This window comes from Lissotriton helveticus, chromosome 3_1, assembly GCF_964261635.1.
Source record: "Lissotriton helveticus chromosome 3_1, aLisHel1.1, whole genome shotgun sequence".
NCBI classification, from domain to species: Eukaryota; Metazoa; Chordata; class Amphibia; order Caudata; family Salamandridae; genus Lissotriton; species Lissotriton helveticus.
In genome coordinates this window covers 1,393,531,749-1,393,545,883 of record NC_136061.1, presented here as the reverse complement: position 1 = coordinate 1,393,545,883, position 14,135 = coordinate 1,393,531,749, and the positions used below count along the sequence as shown (strand labels likewise).

At 51.4% G+C, this 14,135-nt stretch overlaps 1 protein-coding gene across 1 annotated transcript in view; it reads left to right on the top strand.

The window, feature by feature from the left end:
- ADCY5 (adenylate cyclase 5) overlaps positions 1-14,135 on the top strand; it is a 951,006-nt gene that overhangs the window by 765,315 nt on the left and 171,556 nt on the right. Inside the window, exon 12 of the mRNA XM_078682034.1 lies at positions 9,248-9,412. Within this exon, the coding sequence (XP_078538160.1) occupies positions 9,248-9,412 (165 nt within the window). The remainder of the gene's footprint in view (positions 1-9,247; positions 9,413-14,135) is intronic.

Genomic DNA, 14,135 nt, shown 5'->3' with positions numbered 1-14,135 from the left:
TTTCCCATGAAAAAGAAAACTATAATGGGGGCGTGGCCAAGCACCTAAATGGCGAACGTGTTCTAACAACACTCCGCTCCGTATCCCCGGATTATCCTGGCAATCTAACGGAGCAGCAACAGGAAATTTGCCCTCTCACGGCAGGCGAGAGAGGGCACGTAGCCAGCAGAGAGACAGTGATCCGGGCCATGATGACTCAACTATCCGGCCAGCCTCACTAACTAAAGGGACAGGTGCAGCGGAGCCATAAATGCGGGTGCAGCAGGAGCGGCAGAGCTGGTGAGGCCGTCCAGGGCCTTCGCAGGACCGGTGGGAGTGGAGTCCTCCGCCCACTGGTCTGAGAGGTGAAGCGCTGATTCCCTGGGCTATCAGCCGGGAGATCGCCCGTTGGCCACTGCGAGTCCTGGTTCAGGAGGAGCGCCCTCTGGCGCATTGATGTCAACTGCTTGGGGGCCCCTTATACACCCGTTAAAGCCTGAGGTGGGCAGGGACAGATTCAGTGCCCCGCTCGGGACCGGATTGGGCCAGGTTGGTGCGGTGGATCCCCCACGGAGCAGGGGTGAGGCCTGTTTTACCCCGTCTTCCCCAATTAACGTGACTTGGATGCAACGGTGTCCAGACGGGCCCAGTGTTGAGGCCGCTGCACCCGCCAAAAACCCACAGCCAGAGCAACACAGATCCGCCTCTGCCGTTTGGAGGGGGACCTGCTAAGTTTGGGGGGTCACCCCTGGCTTTCCAGACTGGAGCAAATTGAGTGAAGAAGCGGGGGCGGATCCGCACTGGATGTGACTGGGCTGAATACGGTGTGGCATCCCCTGAGGTGGCTGACATATACCTGGAGAAACCTTGGAGGTGGCAGAGGCGAAGGAAGGCCTGCGACAAGGGCACCATCTTGAAGGGCGAGCATCCAGTGAGGCGGAGACTCATCAGGTGAGCCTGCAGCGGTGCTGTCTGGCTTGAGGTTGGGGGTTTCGGGGGTGGTCGGGCCCGGCCCCCCCGCCGGGTGCAGAGCAGAGTAGCAGTGGGAGACTGCCTGGGCGCCGCAGTGCAAGGATCAGTGTGGAGGCCAGATCCGGCCTCTGCTGAGCCTGGGACTGGCTGAGATAGGGGGGTTCCGGGGGTCGTTCGGGCCTAGTTCCTCCCTCTTAGGGCCTCCTCTGCTTTGGCCTGGCGGGGCTGGCGCAATGCTAACAACTGACTGGGGTGGACCCTAACCCAAGAGCTTTTTCTTAAACAGAGACGTGCCTTTGCTCGTCTGGGTGACCTTTGGTGTGGTGGATAGCCCTAAGAAGTTGAGAAGAGTAGTGTAGGTGCTGCCAGGTCCGCAGACGAGGGCTGTTCACAACTCGCCCTCTATGCGGAGAACTCGTCATATTGTCATGGGCCGCCTCAACTCTAACACGCACCAAGATGTCCCTCCCCGAGGAGAATCTGAGGAAACACCTAAGACATCAGGATCACTAGTGGGGGTGAACCAACTGGACAAAGCAGCCAAATTGAACTCGGTACTGGCGGCGGTGGAGAGGATAGGTACCACGCTTTAACAGGCACGCACCTCCCTGGATTCAAGCTAGCCTGGCTGAAGAAGGGTGACATACCCTGAAACTGGTCCCAGGATGCTTGTTTCCGGCCCAGGGAGGACCTGGCCTGGCAGTTCGGTCTGGACTGTTCCCATGGGGCCACAGGGTCAAGACTGATTTGCATATGACTGAGTCCAAACTGGGGTGGCGTAGTGGGCAAAAGAATGATGGATTTGACCCAGATCTTTTGACTGGGGGAGAATGTTTGCATTGTCTGCATTCAGTTCATCATTTGTTTGCTGTAAAACCTCCCTGGAGGGCAGGATGGACACCATCACCTCCGACTTCATGCTTATACGCGCCGATCAGCACAAACTGTCCGAAAGGGTCCGCACCACAGAGGCAACGTTGGCGGACCTTCAGTCCCGATCCCGTAACTTCGCGACCACACTACAGGACCTGATGGATCGAGTGTGCACCCTGAAGGAGAAGGTAGATGATGCTGAAGGGAGGCCGCGCCGCAACAATGTGAGGGTGATTGGACTACCGGAGGGGATGGAGGGTCAGGATCCAGAGGGCTACACGGAAGCCTGGGTGAGAGAACTGCTTCCCCAGGGTTGCTCTCACCGCAGTTCATCGTAGAACGGGCCCATAGAGTTCCGGCTCGCAAACCCCCACCGGGGGCTCTACCTCGTCCCTTCCTGTACCGTCTAATGAACTTTAGGGATAGAGATGTCATACTACAGGAAATTGGCAAGCATCCCGGCCCTATGGTGCAAAATGTCACCGTCTTATCCTTCCCGGACTACACTGCTCACGTTCAAAGAAGGCGAGCCACCTTCGGCGCAGTCAAGAAACAACTCTGAGAACTAGAACTCTGATACTCCCTACTCTTTCCCGCACACCTTCGGGTTATCAGAGACGGTAACACCCGATACTTTGATTACCCCTCAGAGTCCACGGACTGGCTCGAAGAAATGAGCTGACAAAGGCTCCTAGTCCCCCTGAGGACTCCCGAGTGCACGTGAGACTCCGTTGTGGCCGTCACAGGAGGAAAGGCAAAGATATTTGGTCTCCCGTCGCGACCCTGGGACCAGAACTTATTAGATCGGAACACCAAGTAGCTTTGCAGGTCGCAGCGGCCCTTCAGCCTGCCAGATCGCCTTCACCCACAAGTTCCGACGGATCCCTGCCAAAGTCCGGAGGTGCCCGCTCCACACCAGAATGGTCAACTGACGCGGGCTCTCCTCTGCTTCCAGATGTCACTCCCCAGGCTTCGGACGACATTATTTGAGAACGTTGCCTGCCGCCCCAATTTCCTTGCATTCACATGTGACAGAGATCGAGAGTTCTAGATTGCACACAAGTCCCCACTGATCCATGATGTACTCCTGGGACTTTCCATGCACAACCACACACCTGATGCTCTATCTCCTACTGTAGAGGGGTGAATAAAGGAGATGGAATTTGTAACCATTCTTTCTCTTCCCTCTTCTTTGTTAAATCGGTGCTCCCATCGATGTCAAACAACAATGTTAGACTAGTTGCCATGAAAAGACGTAAATGTTTGGGTTGATCTTCATGTTGGGTGTCCGCTTTTATGATGTTTCAGGATATTTGGATGATACATATTATTATTCCCCCTCCCTCCCCCCCCCCCACAGAAGTCACCTTTCTTAGAGACCTGCTGTTGCCGCACATACCCTTCCTTGGGGTGTTCACTTGACACAGGGAAACACACAGCATGGGTGGGACCTGCTGGCCTTATATCGCCAAATTGACTAACTTCAACATCATAACTTGGAACGTCATGAGCATACATATACCCACCAGGCGGTAGTCCATACCTGCAACGCAGATTGAGCAGTATCGCGCTATTGCAGGAAATACATCTGATGAACCATGAGGACGTCTGGCTATGCCGTTGCTGGTGTGGTCAGATATATAGCACTAACTACTCTTCCATGGCTGGAGGGGCTATTATATGGGTGAAAGCAGGGGTTCCCTGGGAGAAGGAGGAGGTGTTGGTGGATCCTGCTGGATGGTACGTGCTAGTTGGTGGTTGACTGAATGGCCATTCTATCCTGTTAAGCTCCATCTTTGCACCCAATACGGCACAGGGCACCTTCCTAAACAGCCTGTTGGAGGTGCTGCCCCGGTGGAAGGATGTCCCATGGCTACTGGGGGGAGCTTTCAACACTGTGTTGGATGTTTCTCTTGATCACTCCTTCCCTCCCCTAAATCGCACCACAGCTTCCTCAATCTCACTATTTCTACATACCTGGTTAGGGGACACTGTCTGGGACAGACATGGAGTATTCATAAACAACTGAACACATCCTTGTCTGTCATTGTGGGACAATTGCTCCAGCTTGAGTAGCGGACCATTGCTTGACCAGACAAACGAAAACAGGTGGATGATGCTCATGCGGCAAGAGAGGCGCTATTGGAAAGATTGCAGTGCCATAATTATTTGCTGCATTCGGCTTGTTCACACTCTGCTGCAGGCAAAGCGGGGAAATTACTGGCCTATTTGATATGACAAGAGCATCCCCAGCACCCTATACAGATGCTGGTGGGGGAACTAGGACACAGGCACAGTACTCAGAGGGACATACATGCTGCAATGATGGACCACTACACCAGTCTGTATATGTCCCGGCAGACAGGAAATGGCCAAAGTGTGTAGTCATTTCTTGACACGGTGGAGCTGCCCACGCTAGCAATAGATCAGCTCCTTGCCCTTGAATCCCCATTGACGGAGGATGAAATAAGGGAAGCACTGCGGTCCTTAGCAGTCGGCAAGACACCGGGTCCTGACAAACTTCTGACAGAATTCTTTAAGACATACGCAGAAAGGCTGGTGCCTCATCTGCATTCTCTTTATGAAGCTGCAATCACTGACAAGACCCTGCCTCCTTCTACGCGTACAACCAATGTGGTCTCTCTGTTGAAGCCAGGCAAAGATCCAACGTCTCCTGGTTCCCACCGACCGATAGCAATTCTACACACGGACTATAAAATTCTAGCCAAGATTTTAGCTAATAGGCTGGCCCCACTTGTCCCCAGATTGTTGCATTCTGACCAGAACGGGTTTGTCCCTCACCGTAATACCAATTTAAACATACAGCGCTACTTTCGGGTGGCGGAGTACTCCCCTATCGAAGGGCCCGCCCGGGTTGCATGGCATTGGACCTCGAGAATGCCTTTGATTCGCTTGCCTGGAATTTCATTTTCGCTGTTCTGGCTCAGTTTGGAATGGGACCATATTTTATTAGCATGATACCACTGCTATACAAACGTCTGACAGTCTGGGTTCCAACGGGACCCTATATTCGGACCCCAGGCAGGTACAAAAGGGGACTCAGCAAGGATGCCCTTTGTCCCCTCTCCTTTTTGTGCTAGCAGTAGAGCCATTTGCAGCACACCTCCGCGCTCATGTCGACATGGGTATTACTCTGGGAATTGGCACACACATCATTTCGTTATATGCGGATGATTTGTTGTTGTATGTGCGTGACCATAATATTCCACCTTCCCTAGATCAGGCTCTAACGCACTTCGCACAGACCTCGGAATTGCGGGTTAACGCAGTGAAATCTATTCTCTCATCATTTCTTCAGGAGATCCCAGACTCTGGATATGCTCTTGGGGGCGTTCCAGTGGCATGGCACACTGGTCCTTTAAGATACTTGGCGGTGCGTGTCTACCGTGCTAGGGAGGACTTATTTGAAGGGAACACACTTGGAGCCACTACAGCCATCCAGTCACAAATTAACTTCTGGAAAACCCTTCCATTGGCAATCTAGGGGAGGATTGCTCTTATTAAAATGGTAGCCCTCCCCCGCATCCACTACCCTGCCTATTATTATTCACCCTCCTTTTTTCCACCAATGGGAAAAGATTATGAGGGACTTTATATGGGGAACGTCGAGGCATAGGGTGTCTAAGGGGAAACTTTATTTGCCTGTGGAGTTGGGGGGACTGGGATGCCTAATTTTGAGCACTATTACATAGCCTCTCAGCTGCAGTGGGTTGCCCGGTGGCCCTCATCTCATCATTTGGCAGACACAGCTTCATTACAACCCCCACTAGCTCACCATATCTTACTGCTTCTCTTCCATCCCTGTGCGAAGCCCAGACCGCCAGACACGCTCTTACTCAGAGTAGCTTATAAATGCTTTTATAGGAGCCTTTACCTCACAAGAACTACCACCCCATATGCTCCGGCTATCCCATTACTAGGAACACCATGAGGGGACATTCACACCACATCAGCCGGACTGCGACACTGAGCCGCTGAGGGCATTCAGGACATGGGAGACCTTTTTCAAGATGGCTCACTCATCCCATATCAGGAACTCATAGCTGGCGAGAATTTACACCCGGGACAGTTTTTATTGCACCGTGCACTTATAGCATCGCTGTCCTCTAAGTGGGGTACACTGGTTCATAAACCACTTACACACCACCGGATGCAGTACCTCCATGTGATGGGCACCGGGGGGCATGAGACACGGTGGTTCACATCCTCTCTTTGCCAGCACACGGATGCCAATCTGACCCATCTGAAGCAACACTGGGAGGGGCCATGGGGAGGGTATTCACAGACAAGGAGTGGATGGATGTCCGGGGTAGTCAGACACACACCCCGCGCAAACAGCAGTTTAAGCAAATTCAATTCTTTGTTTTACATTGGGCTTATCTCACACCAGCTCAAATGAATAATAATACCATGAACTCCGACTAGGAATGAGAGCACCTCAGAGAGGGATTTGCACCACTGTGTTCATAGGGCAGCAGCACCCATGTCAGGGAGCTCATGGGACAGGTTCTGAGGATTCTGTAGGGTGGCTGCACGAGGTTCCCTGTTGGGATCGCCTTTGACTACTACGGTGGGTCCCAGTGAGGCTGAGTCTGCCACATGATATTGGGGCAGACTAGAGGGTTTCCTAAAGAGTCTCTGGCGGGAGGTGGACCGAGCCTGCTCCGGCTGTACGGAGTCTCCCTAGTGAACTGCAGACACTGCATGCTGCAGCTGTAGCCTCGCACAGTGACTGCTGCTGGAGGGGGCATGTAGCCTCCGTCAGTGAACTGCAGAGGAACACTGCAAGAGTTTCTCAGTGTCACTGATGTGTCCTAATGGAGCCTCTCACAGCTGCTGCTGTGGGACGCTGCTTGTAGTCTCTTAAAGGAACCTACTCCAGGACGTCTCTCTTAGTGACTGGTGCTGTGCTGTCACCACAAGAGTCACCCACAGTAAGCTGCTGAGGGATGCTATAATCCAAAGGATGCAATTGTCATTGATTGATAAAATGATGAGCTACATTCCCTAAGTGCTAGTGTCCAAGTAAATTCATCACCCTGTCATTCATGGTATTGCACATGTTAGCTTGTGGTTCTTTCCAGTGTCATTAAGAATAGTTGTGCTACTGCCGTACCAGTAAATTGCAGTTTATTTTGTTGTTCATTTTAGTTCCATTTTCCCAGAGCATTCTCATTATGTGTCAAACTTCTATAAGGTTTCTTAGCTTCGACAACTCTAACTAGTATTATTGACTGGGCTGTTCTTCACACCTTCTGGTCTGCTTAAAAATGCACCATTTGCCCACTCTTTTTTCAAAATTGTCTCAGGGTAGAACCCCCCTGAATCCCCCGGAGGTAGTTCAGGCTCGCTCGCTGCGCTCGCTCGCCGCAGTGAAGTACCAGAATTGTTTTACGCCTCACCACTTTCAAATGTCACCAGCCACCACTGAGCTTTCTTGTCTACCCCCATGTATCTCTCCCAACTAGTCTGCTACAATACCGCACTGGGTCCTCTTCGTTCTGCTACCTTTTTACTCCTACGGGGCCAGTAGAAATATGCAGCACAGGAGGACCAAATAATGCAGTAGGGTAGACTAAATTATACAGTAAGAATAAGCAAATTATGCGACATAATGCACCACATTAAAGCAATAGTACCTCACTATTTTACCATTTTTACAGATTAACCCTGTATGGCTACAGATTTCATCTCTTTATTATCAGCTTGACACCTAAATACAGCAGTCAGCAACTGAAACGTGACCTGCCTCTGTGTGACAAAAGGTGTCACTATGCAGCAACACATGTGGTAGCATTTTTAGTAACTTTTGATCCATTTGAGCTAGAAACATTATTTTGTTAAATTCTGTTAAGTATGCAGAAGATGATGGATTAACTAGACTTGATATTTTATGCAATTCTACAATTATGAGGAAAATCCTGTGACTGTGGGATCAAATAACTCTAGTGGCCCTGCCTGTGATCTACCACACATATCACCAGTTGCGCGCTATTGTTGCGGGTGGGGGGGTTGCGCGCGGGTTATCACACGGTTGTTACTGTGGGCTTCGGTGGGTGGGTAAAATAAAAATAAAACTTACCTGATCCCGGTCCCGCGCCACCTCTGCTCCTGGGCCTTTCCCGCGTTTTCCTGCTCCTGAACAGGAACAAACATGCTGCCTCCCCTCCCCTCCCCTCCCCTCCTGTAAACCAATCACAACGCTGCAATGGCAGCGTTGTGATTGGTGTGGAGTCCTGGACAGCGCCCGGTCGGGCACCTGTAGTGAGGCCATTTTCTCTATGTAGGCTGCATGCAGCCTACATGGAGAAAATGTAGAGTGTGTATGACTGCTTTGGTCGGTCCCAGTTCCGACCAAACAGTCAGTGTACTCAGAGTGGTGCAAGCCACTCCTCCCTGACCCGCCCACCCCAAACAAGGCGTATCCTCCCGCCTGCCCCCAACCAGGCATACCCCTCTTGCAGAGTGAGAAGCAGAAAATATAATGGTATTTAAAATACCCTTTTATTTTCTGCTTCTCGCACTGCGAGAAAGCAGTGAGGCGGCACTGCTCCGCCCTAATTGAGGAGCCGCCCCTGCATATCACTCACTACATGTACCGTTCTCCTGTGTTCATGAAATGTAGGGGAGTCAGATCTATCTGTGTGCTTAATTACACTAGTAACCATATACAGACTGATTCACAAAGACACATCTACACTTCCGTTTATGTGCGGAGTCTCCCCCATGAGTGAAGCCCGCAGTCGTAAAATGTGTACATTTGATTTCTACTGCACTACTCCAATCGCCTTACCTGTAATTATTGTTAGCCATGTTTGTCCAAAGTTTGCAGCTTTTTTAGGGTCTCATTATCACTCAGACTCGCTCACTGCTTTGTTTGCTTTCAAATGATACTTCGTATTCGTTTTAAAAGGTACTAACATTCTTTTGCGGTGTACTAGTGCCCTCTACTGGGGAGATATAGGTACCACAATTAAAAATACGAATAGAGTTTTTTTTTTTTTGGTTTGTTTGGATACGATACAGTGTTTTTATATGTCCATTTCTTCAGGCTCCATCTTTGTCAGTGTATGTAGCTCAAACCAAATCGGACATTTCCCGGCTTGGTGTAGCCTGCACTGACTTAATCTGCTTTTGGTCTTCTGCAGCTGGGTATGGTCTCAGCATTTTACTACCAGGCGGCTTTTAGTTCCCGGCCCGGTCCTGGCATGAGCTGCAGTCTACACGGCTGTGTACGTTGCAGTGCACCACTCACATATGTTCGTTTCAAAACAGAAGGGAAAACTTGAGATTGCATGTTCTGTTTAGCATTTTATGTAGCAGACTGTGCCTCGGCGGTCTGATGCTAATGAACAACAGATTGTGAAATCTTTATTTAATCATGCATATTTTGTTCTTCCAGTTCATGTGCAGCAGAACGGACCTCTACAGTTGTCTGGCTGCTGAGTACAACATTACGCCGAGCCAGGTGAACACATGCCATATCAGTGGTTCCGTTTTTAACTACAGCCTGGGCACCGTGGAGGGCTTTTGCGGGAGCTCCTTACCCAATTGCAACTTCCCAGAGGTATATTGTAATCTTCTTCTTCTTTACCTACTTTTTTTTCATAAATAGTTTGGTGAAAATCATATTTCTGGTCACAATTATTAGAAACGCCACCCTAGCGTTGTGCTATATTATTCTTTTTAAACGCTGCTCAACACTGATGAAGTACTGTTTATGAAGGTATCGAACATCATATTGGTTGATCATTTAGCTATTATCAAGTTCACAATGATGGCGCCGTTTATCCACCCATATTTTCAGACAGTTGTCTGTCAAGTGCCGATTAATTACCTCCTCATCTCTTTCCTCGTCGCCGCATTTTCTCAAATGAATGAAGGCTCCTGTAGTGTCCTGCTGGACACGTTCTAGTGCTCAGGAGTGTGATGCAATACACTTAACACTCACCCATCACAGGCGTCACCGGTCAGGTGACCCAGATAATAAACTGGGCCGGGCACACATGCCCTGGGCTTCATGCCCACTACATAACAGTGGTGACAAGGGGGAAATAAGTCAAGTCAAGTCAAGTATAAAATTTGTATAGCGCGCTACTCACCCAGAGGGTCTCAAGGCGCTTGGGGTAGGGATGTGCTTTACTTATCGAATATCCAAGTTTTTAGTTGTTTTCTGAAGGAGAGGTGGTTCTGTGTAAGGCGGAGGTGGGTGGGGAGAGAATTCCAGGTCTTGGCCGCTAAGTAGGAGAAGGATCTTCCCCCCATGGTGGCTCTTTGGATGCGTGGAATTGCGGCGAGGGCTTGATTGGAAGATCGTAGTTGGCGGGTGGGGGTGTAAAATGACAGGCGCGTGTTGAGGTATTTGGGTCCTAGGTCGTAGAGGGCTTTGTGTGCGTGGGTGAGGAGACGGAACGTTATTCTCTTGTTGACGGGGAGCCAGTGGAGGTCATTCAGGTGATCGGAAATGTGAGCTTGTCGGGGGATGTCTAGGATGAGTCTGGCTGAGGCGTTTTGGATGCGTTGGAGTTTTTTCTGTAGTTTGGCTGTGGTTCCGGCGTAGAGGGTGTTTCCGTAGTCCAGTCTGCTTGTGACCAGTGCATGGGTGACCATCTTTCTTGTTTCAGTAGGGATCCAGCGGAAGATTTTTTTTGAGCATACGTAGGATGTTGAAGCATGATGATGAGACGGCGTTGACTTGCCTGGTCATCGAGAGGGAGGAGTCCAGGATGAATCCCGGGTTGCGTGCATGGTCCGTTGGTTTGGGTGCGTTTCCCAGGGCCGGTGGCCACCATGAGTCGTCCCAGGCGGAGGGGGATGATCCTAAGATGAGGACCTCCGTTTTGTCGGAGTTCAGTTTTAAGCGGCTGTTCTTCATCCACTCGGCTACTTCTTTCATCCCTTCGTGTAGGTTGGTTTTGGCGGTGTTTGGGTCTTTGGTGAGGGACAGTATTGGCTGGGTGTCGTCTGCCTAGGAGATGATGTTGAGGTTGTGTTGGCGCGCGATGGCTGCGAGGGGACTCATGTAAACGTTGAAGAGGGTGGGACTGAGTGATGATCCTTGAGGTACGCCGCAGATGACTTCGGTGGCTTCTGATTTGAAAGGGGGGAGGCGGACTCTCTGGGTTCTTCCAGCGAGGAACGAGATGATCCAGTCCAATGCTTTTCCTTGTATTCCGACGTTGCTGAGGCGTTGTATAAGGGTGCTATGACAGACTGTGTCGAAGGCTGCGGAGAGGTCAAGTAGGATGAGGGCGGCTGTATCTCCGTTGTCCAGTAGAGTTCGAATGTCGTCTGTTGCTGCGATGAGGGCGGTCTCGGTGCTGTGTTTGGCTCGGAAACCGGACTGTGAAGGGTCGAGGGATTTGTTGGATTCGAGGAAGGCAGCGAGCTGACTGTTAACGGCTTTCTCGATGACTTTGGCAGGGAATGGGAGGAGCGAAATGGGGTGGTAGTTCTTAAGTTCAGTGGGGTCTGCTGTGGGTTTCTTCAGGAGGGCGCTGAGTTCGGCATGTTTCCAGCTTTCCGGGAAGGTAGCGGAATTGAGGGAGCAGTTGATGACATCTCGGAGATGGGGTGCGATAATGGAGTCTGCTTTGTTGAAGATGTGGTGGGGACATGGGTCAGTTGGCGATCCTGAGTGGATGAAGTTCATCAGGCGTATGGTGTCTTCAGTGGTGATTGGGTTCCAGGCGCAGAGGTTGTTAGAGGGGGGTTTTAGTTCAGAGGTGGGTGGGGTGGACTGGTCGCCGAAGCTGTTATGTATGTCAACGATTTTGTTGTGGAAGAACGAGGCTAGAGAGTCGCAGAGGTCTTGGGAGGGAGTGATGTCGTTGGTGCCGGCGGTGGGGTTGGTAAACTCTTTGACGATGTTGAATAGTTCCTTGCTGTTGTTGGCGTTGTTGTCGAGTCGATTCTTGAATGCTGATTTCTTGGTGGATCGGATCAGTTGGTGGTGTTTTCGGGTGGCGTTTTTGAAGGTGGCCAGGTTGTCAGTGGTTGGGTTTTTTCGCCAAACTTTTTCGAGGGTGCGACAGATCTTCTTGGATTTCTTAAGGTCATCATTGAACCAGGGGGCTTTTTTGCTACCTTGTTTGATTTGATGGTATTTCAAGGGTGCTAGTTCGTCAGCGCTGTGGGTGATCCATTGTGTGAGGTTGGTGGCTGCTTGGTTTGGGTCCGATGATTTGTCAGGGGGGTTTTGGTGAAGCGATGAGAATAGTTGCTCGTGGTAATTTTGTTCCAGTTTCTGCGGGGAATTGGTTGTGGGTGGTTGTGGGTCGTAGTCTTTTTGTAGTTGAAGTGAACGCAGCTGTGGTCCGTCCAATGGAGAGCTGTGGTGTGATTGAAGGAGATGTGCTTGCTGGAGGTGAAGATTGGGTCGAGCGTGTGTCCGGCATAGTGGGTGGGGGTGTCAACGAGTTGTTTGAGTCCAAGATTGGCGAGGTTGTCCAGAAGGGTGGTAGTGTTGCTGTCGTTGTTCTTTTCCAGGTGGAAGTTGAGGTCTCCCAGTAGGATGTAGTCCTCGGAGGGGAGGGCGTGTGGGCTGATGAAGTCAGTGATGTCTTCGCTGAAAAGTGTGCGGGGTCCTGGTGGCCGGTAGATGAGGGTGCCTCTGAGTGTGGATTTGGGGTCAGTGTGGATCTGGCAGTGAAGGTGTTCAGAGGTTGCGAGGTTATCGTCGGAACTGGTCGTGATGCGGATGGTGTTCTTGTGGACGATAGCGATGCCTCCTCCTGTTTGGTTGATGCGGTCTTTTCGGATGATCTTGTAGCCGGCCGGGATGGCTATGGCGATGTCGGGCGCAGAAGAAGCGTTCATCCAGGTTTCTGTAAGAAAGGCGATGTCCGGCGATGTGGTGTCGAGTAGGTTCCATAGTTCAATGGCGTGTCTGTGGACTGAGCGGGTGTTGAGCAGGATGCATTTCAGGTGGTTGTTGTCGGAGCTCTGTTTGGAGTTTGTGGATTTGGTGTGGGTCCTGATGTAGTCGAACTTGCAGGAGTGGCAGGTGAAGGGTCCATGGGTGTGTCCTGGGGCGGCTTGGTAGCAGTTTGGGAGTCGGCCGGGGTTAAGTGCTGAGAGGGTTGCGGCGTCGTACGCTATGTGGGTGGAGTGGGTTTTGCGGGGGCCAGGGGGTCTTGCGCAGGGCACGGTCCAGGCGCGGACGGGCGTAGACGGGCTTACCTTTGGCGCACCTTCGGCGCGCATGGGGCGCGACCGTTGCGCGTGAACGCTGCGCGTAGGCTGTTCTGGCATAAGTGGATAGTGGAGGGGGCGGGGCGAGGGAGGAGCAGCTGGGAGGCGGGAGCGGGGTGGAGAGACGGGCTATGGGCACAACAACAACAAAATGGCAGAAAAAACGAAAGCGGAACAGGGCGAGACTGGGGCACAATCTGTGGTGTTTGCAAGATATGGGCAGAGACACAATCGGGCACAAATAACTTACAGAGCAATGCGAGCAGTGCAATATAATGTAGGTCTACGATACCAGGCAGCTCCAAATTACTATGCAGGCAATGAGAGCTATGCAAATGCAATACAGTGCTACGATATCACAGACAATAATAATACAATATCACAAACGATAATGCCAGCAAAGCAAGCGATGCGCAAATCAGTTATCAGCAGCAGAAGCGCTACGATACTAAGAGTCAGGGAGCGTGGGGAGTGACCTCTTCTGAGCGAGTCAGGAGGGATTGGAGGGGAAACATGACGGCAGCAGGCTGAGCTGCCGTAGTGCTCCGGACTCGGGCGCTCGCAGTGCTCGATTTTCTAACAAACGAAGGCTCGAGGTGCCGCATGAGGAGATAAAGGCATAATGAGATAAGGAGCCACATATATTTTTTGTACTTGCCTTGCTTTTTGGGGGGTCTATTTGCCGAGTGGTGTTTGGCGTGCTCAGCTCACGCTGCAGGCTGGCGTTTTTGCCGATCGGACTTGGCTGGGCGGAGTTGGCGGAGCGGAGGGGCGCGGAGTGGCGGACTCGTTAGGGGCTTGCCCCAGCTCTCACGGCTGCCTGTTTGTTGTTTGTTGCTCCGTGTCCGTTGGATTCGGGTAGGTGGTGTTTTTGCCGCTCGGCCAGATCAGGCTGAGCAGGCTGAGCAGAGCGGAGATTTTTCCAGAGCATATTGAGCTCGCCCCTGCCTTTGCCCTTGTGGTTTTCTTGTCTTCTCAGCAGTTTAGCTGCTCTGAGGAGTCGGTTAGATCAGCCTGTTTTTTTTGTTTTTTTGAGCGGGACTGTTTGTTCTTTTGTGGGGGGTCGCCAGTGTCGGCTAGCTGATCTGATCCTCCAT